General features: G+C 42.0%; 1 protein-coding gene across 4 annotated transcripts in view; it reads left to right on the top strand.

Annotated features, from left to right (window-relative positions):
* DYRK4 (dual specificity tyrosine phosphorylation regulated kinase 4) overlaps positions 1-9,394 on the top strand; it is a 42,177-nt gene extending 32,783 nt beyond the window's left edge. For 3 of the 4 annotated variants that reach the window (XM_074325256.1, XM_074325255.1, XM_074325258.1), the window contains 4 exons: positions 1,766-1,826; positions 4,860-4,989; positions 7,331-7,506; positions 8,225-9,394. In XM_074325256.1, the coding sequence (XP_074181357.1) occupies positions 1,766-1,826; positions 4,860-4,989; positions 7,331-7,506; positions 8,225-8,472 (615 nt within the window). In that variant the 3' untranslated portion in view covers positions 8,473-9,394. The remainder of the gene's footprint in view (positions 1-1,765; positions 1,827-4,859; positions 4,990-7,330; positions 7,507-8,224) is intronic. The other variant, XM_074325257.1, reaches the window with a different exon arrangement.
* Positions 9,395-9,909: the final 515 nt, after the last annotated feature.

Genomic DNA, 9,909 nt, shown 5'->3' on the forward strand with positions numbered 1-9,909 from the left:
TTGTTGTTTCCATGTCTTGGCTATTGTATATAGTGCTGTAATAAACGTAGGACTGCATAAATTTTTTTGAATTAGAGTTTTGGATTTCTCCAGATAGATACCTAGGAGTGGAATTGCTGGATCATAAGGTAGTTCCATTTTCAGATTTTTGAGATACCTCCATACTGTTTTCCATAGTGGCTGCACCAATCTGCAATCCTACCAACAGTGCACAAGGGTTCCCTTTTCTCCACATCCTTGCCAGCATTTGTTGTTTGTTGATTTATTGATGATAGCCGTTTTGACTGCAGTGAGGTGATATCTCATTGTGGTTTTTATTTGCATTTCTCTGATGGTTAATGAGGTTGAGCATTTTTTCATATGTCTGTTCACCATCTGTATGTCCTTTTTAGAAAAATATCTCTTCATGTCCTCTGCCCATTTTTTAATCGGATTGTTTGTGTTTTTGGAGTGGAGTTGAGTTTTACCTATTATTCTTTTACCTTGAAGCGATCTTGTTACAGAGCTAAATTAGACAAAACAGGAGAAAATAACCCTAAAAAAATTGGAAATTTCACATTTAAGGAATTTTCCAGTGAACAAAGATATTTGACTGTGAACAAAGATGTACTCCATCCATCCATCCATCCATCCATCCATCCATCCATCCATCCATCCATTATCTGTCTGTCTACCTCTATAGCAAATCTCTATTTTCTAGATGTCTCAAAGTTACACATGGTCAGAGAGACACACACACCCTTGAGACTTATTAAATATAGATCGTTTCATTTCATTATTATAGGTTGAAACTAATAATAAACTGTTAAAATAAGTTAGGTAATAGTAACTATAAGTGATAGCTATAGTGGAATGAACACTGGCCTGAGAATCAGTGAACTTGGAGTCTAGTCTTGGCTCTTTCTCGTTGGCAACTTCCTGCTCTGGACTTCTATGAATTGAGTGGATCAGCATAGATGGCTCCTAGGTTGATGATGGATGATTTAATAAAGCAACCCTGAGTTATTCCTGCTTCCAATACCAAGAATGAGAATGAGGAGAATGGGATCTGGATTGAGGTGCCTACTGCCCCAGATTCAGCTTCCTCCTGACCTCAGTGTCACTGGGGCTGAGGAGCCAGAGGGCAGAGTTTTTCATGCCACAGCCCTAAGCCCTCACCACGGCTGCAGTCTCCCTGGGGGCTGGCTCTCCCAGGATTCCTTGGACTCCCCATGATCCAGATACGGCTGGGAACCCAGCTGATAGTTTAGGTGATCCAGGGCTAAGGGTGACACCTGTAATTTCTCTATCTCTGTGCACCCTATAGATCACAATGGGGAAGGGTAAACGAGTAGGTGCTACACTTTTCAAGTAGGTATTTTGTCATCATACAGGTGGTCTGATACCCATATGGTGATTTCCATCTTGTACTTTCCTCCTTTCCCCATGCTCTGAGCCAGGATATCACATTCCTTAATTCAGGGGTCGTCAGCATGGACACTGGTTTATTCATGCTGGCAGTGAGATCTGGCTGCCCTCAAGAGTACCTGTCTCTCATGGGTGCTGATGCTTAGTGAGAGTTACATGACTGGTGTTGACAGCCTCGGATTAGGAGTTGGAAGACCTGGGCTCTGGGCCTGCTCTGCCACTGACTTGATGTCATCTCTGAATATCCCTTGGTCTTTATTTGTATAAGGCAGAGTTTAGCCAAAGTCCCACTCAGCTCTAATGGTCTTTGAATGTGTGACTCCACAAGAGGGAACCAACTGCATTTTACTTGTTGCAGGTGCTGGGTCTGCCACCGACCCAGTTCATTCAGACGTCCTCCAGGAGACAGACATTCTTTGGTAAGTTCCCAAGGCTAGTTCTCTTTTTTCTGTTGTGGCTGATGAGCTGTCATAGGCCTTGAAGACATCTCCCGTACCTCAGCCCCACTTAGTGCTCTTCCCCGGCCCCATCCCAAAGGGTAAGCTTCTAAGGGCACTATGCACCAAAAAGATGAAGTCAGTCCCAAATCTAAAATCCCCTTGAAAACCACAAGAAACTAAGGGATTCCCATGTAGAAAAAAGCCATAGTGGCTCAAAGGTCAGTCAAGTGGAGTGAAGCCAGACATGAGGGAAAGGGGACTCCACAGACAGGAGCTCCATGACACCTGGAACGACATTTCTGACCAGCCATTGTCATCAGATTAATTCATACAGTCATACAGGCTGTGGAATCTCAGTCATTCCTAACCCTCCCACCTCTTATTTTCACCTGAGAATGGCCTCAAAATGGGAAGGCAAATCATGTAATTTCTCTCTACAAGTTGCCCCATCAATAGGAGAATCAAAACCACCCTCGTGGGGTGGCATCCTGGTCAAAAGGGTTTCGGGCATATTGGTGCTCAGTCAGTATGTACTGGCTCAGCCCTGTGGGGGTTAAAATGTAGACTATTTCTGTACCATTTGGTAAAATGCCAAAGCCCTAAGCCCTTGCCACAGCCACAGCTCCCTGGCCCCTCTCCCAGGACTCCATGGACTCCCCACCATCCAGAAACTAAAAGTTTGAGGTCTGGCAAGTAGAATACCTCCATGATCCTACTTTATTGCCAAGGTTGTCATCCGTTCTAATAGGTCAATCCCATGCCATTCCAATGGTAAAATCTTTTAAACGTCACCTTGTAGTCATGGCTGAAGCTTCGAAGACCTTGCCTCTGAGGACTGTCAGTGTCCTGGTAGCCTTAGAATGGTGCCCACACATTAGCTAGCCCTTCTTCCAGAGCTGTCGGATGGCAGGCAAAAGACCTGGCTGACTCGCTCTATTGCTTATCCATGGAGCAATGGAATTCGTCTTTTGACCCAAATTGGTCTTTTGGATTTCGAAGGATTAGGGAAAGAGAGTAGCGATACTGGTGTTCCCTCCTGCTCGTCAAAGACATTGTGGGAGGAGCCACATCATAAGCCTATGACATTGAACTCAGTGGAGTGGACACTAAGGTTGGTGGGTGGAGACTGAAAGGAAGGGACTAGAGGGCATCTTGGTGAAAGGGTCCCAAAGACATATGCACGTGAAAGACATACACATGTCCATTTTATAGAGCATCCAATTTTCACCATCAGCACTAGGCTTTAGAATGGTGATGTAGTTTTGGTAGCAACATTGACATGTCGTCACTTCCTGCATAAGAAAGGACCATATTGGGAGCTGCAGCCTCTTCAGTGTTTCCCTACCTTTATCCGACTCTAAGGAGCACTTGGCTACTTGGCAATCATGATAATTCTCATGCTCCTCCTGTATAACCTATGACATAGTAGGTTTGAGGTGGGACTCAGGAATCTCTGTTTGTAACAATAGCTCCTTGTGATTCTTATGATAAAGTGAGTTTGGGAAACACTGTGTTCATTTCAGTTCTGGGCCCTCCCTTCCCCAGGTTTGAGTTGCCAACAACTCCTCAACTCTCAGCCACTCCTCAAAAATACCCCTAATCAGCAGCAAAACGATGTTGCCTCAAAGGTAGTAGTGAGATACTTAGGTGCACCATGCAGCAAGAGGGAGGTGGGGACAATAGTTGGGGAGCATCAGAGGGGTGAGAAAAACTTGTGTCAGAAAATTAATTATATAATGATGACTTTAGGAGCCATGTTATGTATAAGCCTGTGAGCTGGATTCTTCTTTGGTCATTTGTAAAAAGAGCAACATATAGGATAAGGTGGGGGCATCCAAATGGAGATTTGCATGAGTTCACAGGACCTATACCTTATGTCATGCCTCTAACCCTTATCCATATAAATACATAGATACACATGTGTGTATATACACACGTACACATATGCACATTACTGGTCTCTTCTGGGGATTCAGTAAGAGCAGATGTTCTTTCAGAGGCCCTGCAAATTGCATTAATTACAAAAGTAAAGGAAGCACTTCCTTATGCACCTTCCAGAAGGTCTGTTCCATGAACCCCACTGAGTTTTTGTGAGAATTCAGTTGGATGTGTAAATTGTGTGTGTGTGTGTGTGTGTGTGTGTGTGTGTGTGTACATAGCCACCCAATTTACATGCAGATTTACAAGGTGTGAGCATGAGTGGCCAACTTTTCTGAACACAACACCAGGATCTCGGTGTCCAAATGTGTGGTCTCACCTTCACAGCATTACAGGAAGCATCCTTGGAAAGCCTTTGGAGCTGTCTTCAGGGCTTCTTTTCAGGCATAACAAATCAACCTTTGGTGAGGGCTTTAATTGTGGAAGTGGCTGAAGAAAGTCACTTTAAGCTGTGTCTTAAGGAACCAATCAAGTTTAATTTCCAATTTTGGACAAAATTTTGACATGATTCTAAAGAAGTAATGAGATTAATTAGCTTATGTGGCTTGTAAATGGTCTCTGAAAACTAATCATTCTCCTAAAATGAATTTTAGGATGGCCCAAATTCTCACTTATTGGGTTAGTGGGGAAGGAGCAAGGGCATAGGTAATCCAAGAATGGACAATATCCGTTTTGTTCAGAGCTGAATGTTTTCGTCACTTCCTATTTATTATTATTATTATTAGTAGTAGTAGTAGTAGTAGTATTAATCGTTATCATTATCATTTTACCTTGGTGTTACACCATTTAAGCCATTCGATTGATTCGGGGTGGAGGCAGTGGGGAGGAGTCTCAAAACACACTGAACAGCAGGGAAAATTGCTTGTAAACGTTAGTTGCACTTATTGGATAACCTACGTGTGCTTATTGCAAACTGCCTGAGACTGTGGGGTGTGTTTGTATGGAGGGGGCAGTGCAGTGCTGTGAGTGAGAGAGCAGTGACCGCTTCAAGATGCAGCATGGTTGAATGACAGCTGTGATAGGCCCAGTGAATATTACACCTGGAACTAAACACAGAATGTTGTATCTCTAAAGATTCCAAAGGTTTTCCTAAAAATATAACCAGCAACAGGGGAAAAAAAAGATACCCGGATTCCAAGGATCTCACGATGGTGCTGAAAACCTACGACTCTAGCTTCCTGGACTTTCTCAGAAGGTGTTTGGTGTGAGTTTGTCGGGGTGTCTTTGTCTCTGATTTTCCTGTACATACTGTACTTTCCCACACGTTTGCTGGTGAAAGTCTGGGGCCGGGAGACAGTTATAAAAACAATAATAAATCCTGACCATAGAGCTTTAGAGTCTACAAAACGCTTCCCCATCTGTTGCCTGATCAGTCCGCTCTCTCCCTTCCTGTGTGATTATCAGGGCAGATGATTTGATCTATTTTGAGATATGAAGGCTGAGGCTCAAAGAGATTGAGTGACTTGCCCTGGATTACAGTGTGTGGGTAGAGTGCCTTCTCCGTGGCCTCCAGCTGCCTGGCAGTGAGGTTGTAGGCAAGTCTTTAATGTCTTCTGCTTCATAAACTGAAGCCAATCTCTGCCACATGCCAGTTGTAACTGTTTGCACACACACCCAGTGCATGGTTTCAGGGCCCCTCCCAATTCCTCTGTGGTTTAGAGCCTAAATCCTGTTGTATTAGGGAAGGGAAAGGGTGACCTATAAACCATGTATTATGTACAACTTTTTAGAATCTACATGCATATTTTAAATCTTAGAAATTAGGTTCTGTACTTCAGTCAAGTCATAGTAAAAACAATGGGACAGCACATAACACACCAGGAACAGTCCCTAATTTAGAAGGTGTTTGGAAAATGTAATCTATTGTCACTTTTGAAAGAGGTTTTGCCAGTCTCTCTCCACCAAGTGGTAAATGGATTAGCTGCGTGATATTTGGCAAGTCATTGTCTCTCTCTTGGCCGCAGTTTTCTTTCTATAAATGGGGGTATTCCTAAGGTCCCTTCCAGTGATATCCGTCCCATAATTGTTCAGTATTTTAGAACACCATATCTTTATGTACTGTCATCCCCCAGAGTGTTGGAGTCGTTTTAGCAAAACACTCTTCTGGCAATTGTGCACTCTGGAATTTAGGTACTAACCCAGAGGATAAGCCATCAGGTGCTGCTGGAAGTTTTCTCATCTTGGGGGTCATGCTACTCATCTGAGAAACAGAATTAGAGAAGGATCCTGTAGCCCCATGACCCCCACCCAACCTCTTGCTGAGGCTACAGAATGAATGTGCATTAACAAGTAATCGAAACTAACTACTGAGACAAAAGTGATTTATCCAGAAACCCCAACCATCCAGAACACAGCTCAGAACCAAGAAAGAAATTATTTTCTTATTTAGTGCAAAGGGCTGATTGCCCACAACTTGCAAGCAGCAGTCCAGCTAATGGGGCCTGTTACTTCATCACTCCGTATTCTGCTAATTAGCAAATCTGGGAATGAGAGACTAAAGTTTTAAGTCAAATTTAACAGGGGTAAATGTCAAGTCCTAGTCTAGGTTTTATAGACTAACCCTAGAAGTTCAAGAGAGGGCAGATGGGGCTTAACAGCAGTTCATTTGACAAAGAGCAGGGAGCTTGAGTTGTTTACGACCTTGATGAGTCTAAAATACTAATGCCACCTACCTTCAGTTAGACCCTACTCCCAACATGATGGCACCAGTAAGACCACAGCTGAAATTTCCTATCTAGGAAGGTGGCAACCGTGTCACATGATCAATAGTTAGTAATAACGTAAATGTTTTCAGATAGTTGCAGGATTAAGACATAAAAGACGGGTTGGTTATCTCAATCTGTATGATGCTACTGGGTAGAATTAGGACCTGGGTCAAAGTTACTGGGGTAAAAGTTCCTGGAAAGTGAATTTTGGCTTAATAAAAATGAAGAACTTTTAAAGAACTGGAGTTTTTAAAAATTGGAATAAGTGGTTCTGTGAGTCAGTGCCTTGTCACTAAAATTGCTCAAGAATGGCAGGAGGATTCCATGTTGGGGGTTTGGTCAGATGTATTTTGCCACTGCATTAGAAGTTTGGCTGGATTATAGCCAAATCCCCTTATGATCTTAATATCCTAGCATTCTATAATATTCTTTGTCACATATTGGGAAGCCCAAATTCTGTAGTTTGGGAATTGAAATTAAGCATCTGTTCATTTTGATCTTAGTTTACTGAATTCCAAACCCCATTGGTTAAGATTTTCTATAATATTTCTTGTAAGGGAATTTTGAGGAACTCTAGAAGACTCGGGCTCTAATGTATCCCTTGGCATGTCATACAAATTTACTAAAAAGATTATTTCCAATAGTTATTTCCAAGTACTTTAAAATTATATGTCATAATCTTTGTTCTATGATATCTTTGATTTATAGCATAGCTTAAATGGTCTCTTTAAAAATTAACCACTTTTATAATGACTTATTTAGGTTCTTTATTGGAGTTTTTGAAAACGTTTCTGCATTAAAAAGTAAAACACTAACGTGCTGGGCTTTGTTGGTATGTAGGTGGGAACCTTCTCTGCGCATGACCCCTGACCAGGCCCTCAAGCATGCGTGGATTCACGAGGCACGGAATCTCAAACCACAGCTCAGGCCCCAGATCCTGAGAAAACCCAATTTGTGTTTCCCCTCTGAGACGAGGAAGGACAAGGTTCAAGGGTATCATCTTGTGGGTAAAAAAGGTACAGCCCTTCCAATAGCCAGTCCTTTTCTCATAGTTCGGGGGGGTGGAGGGGGGACATCCCTGGAAGATTGCACATCCGTTTCTCTGAACTCAACCGTGGATCATAATTGTGGGTACACCATTACTGGCGTGCCATTTCTCACTTTTGGGATTTTCGTTTTTCAGGAAAATTGTTTATAGCTGGTTTCTCCTCTTTTTTTTGCCCCTTATCATTGGGATTTTCCCGTTTTTTAATTTTATCTTCAATTCCCTTTCTCTTCTTTTTCTTTCGTTGTGTCCTTTTCTGCAGCCCCGTAATTACCTTTTGAACTTTTATTAGACAATGGAATTATGTAATATATTTTATATGAAAATAGCCTCGTGATTATGTACATGGTCACAGGTGTCAGGTCGTCTGGAATTAAATTCAGGCCCTATTGTTTACCAGGCGCGGGCCCTTGGGCAATTTAGTTACCTCTGTGTGTCTCAGTTTCTCCGTTTATGAAAATGAGAATAATGCCTATTCTCTATGGTTGCAGAGAAAGGACCAAATGAATTAGTATATGGAAAGTACTTAGAATAATGCCGGGCACGTAGAATGTACTTTACCAATGAGTTGTTTTTATATCAGTATGACCAGGATTTCCCTGCTAATGGACAAGTAATGGACAGGTAATGGACAGTTAGAATGTAATTCACATTTGAACACTTGTTCCTTTGTCTTCTATCTCCTTCAGCCGATGTAGTCATCAAAGAAGAGACTATAGACAAAATAAAAGATGGCTCCACGAAGCAGGGTCAGAATTCAGATGATCAGCAAGGCTCCCTCCAGCAAGTAGCTGAAGTAGTCCAGCTGCCTCATCTAGCAGAAGCTTCCGGAACACCAGAGACTGTTGTTGGGCAAGAGGAGTCCAAGACCTCCACAGGACAACAAAGCAAAAACTCTTCCCCCAAGAACCCAAGCCTTTTACCACCTATTGTGTGACCTCAGCTGAGGGTGTGTCCTGTTCCTTTTCACCAACGATTTGTATTAGAGACTGCACTTATATTGTACAATACTTCTTCCTATTGTTGTTTTCAATGCATAAAGGGTTTGTTTAAAAAAACAATAACTCTATATACATGGCCAGTTGGCATGATTTCCAACTTGAGGGATAGGAAAGGATGTTCTTACATCCACATTCCCTCCGATGCCCTCAACCAGATATAACAATGGAGGTGGGTGTGTGTATGGGGGTATTAAATACTCTTTGTTATATCATCACTAATAGAACACTAAATACATTTTTCTTTTTGCCCAAACAGCTAATCTATATTAGTCAGGATTATTGTTTGAAAATGACAGAAGCTGAATTCAAACTAGTTTAAACAACAGAGGACGTTTGTTGGTTTATATAATTGGGGATCGGGAAGGATAAGTGTAGTTTCGGGTACAGCAGGATCGAGGAATTCAAACAAGGTCTTAGGACTCAAACTTCCTCTCCACCTCAGCCTTGCTTCTTTTTATGGTTAACTTCATTCTGAAGACAGGCTGTGCCCAGAAGTTAAGATGACCACCCTCATTCAGTCAAAACATGTAGTCTTCCTTGCTGGCAGGAAAGTCTCAGAAATGACTGGACTTAAGCCAATCACTATGTCTGAAATATTCGGATCCTCTGATTGGCTAGCCTGGGTCACATGCCTATTCTGAGATGGTGGTGGTAGCACCATGACTGATGCTTCTCTAGGACCCCACAACAGGACGTGTTCATTCATCCACCAGTCCCAAAGTCTAATCAAGTCCATTTACTTTGTTACCTTTCTAGTCCTTATCTAATACGTACATAACCTCTGTGGTTGTAATTATAGTACAGATAAGATGTTACAAAAATCTTTAGATCATAACATCATAAACAACGTGGAAAATATACCTGGCTTCATAGTTTTCATTTTAATCACTGTGTAATATTCTATGGAAAGAGACACCAGGTAATTGAAGCTATGGGTTTAGATGAGATCACCCAGGGAAGATGATACAGAGTAAGAACAGCAGAGGGTCAAGAGAAAGTTCTAGGAAAAATACATAGATGTAAGGGATTGACAAAGTTGAGTCCCCATAGGAAAATAGGAAAATTAGAAACCAGAGGAGGAGAAACTTTCTAGAAAGAAGGATCAAGAACATACAATTCCATAGAAAGGTCAGGAAAAGAACAGAAAATCCTTCTTAAATGGGGTGAAATGGACATATTAAGTCGGAGAAGTGTCATCACAGCTAATTTGTCCCAGGTCCTATAGCCAGAGAGGTACAGAAATGGCAATAGAACTCAGGTCTTCTGGACCTTTTTTTATACCAGCTCTCTTCAACCCTGGATAAAGTTGAGGCGAACAGTTTTGTCCTCGAAGCCAAATCCTTAATATCATAATCAGAATGACTTGGGTTGGA

This window comes from Rhinolophus sinicus, linkage group LG02, assembly GCF_036562045.2.
Source record: "Rhinolophus sinicus isolate RSC01 linkage group LG02, ASM3656204v1, whole genome shotgun sequence".
NCBI lineage: Eukaryota > Metazoa > Chordata > Mammalia > Chiroptera > Rhinolophidae > Rhinolophus > Rhinolophus sinicus.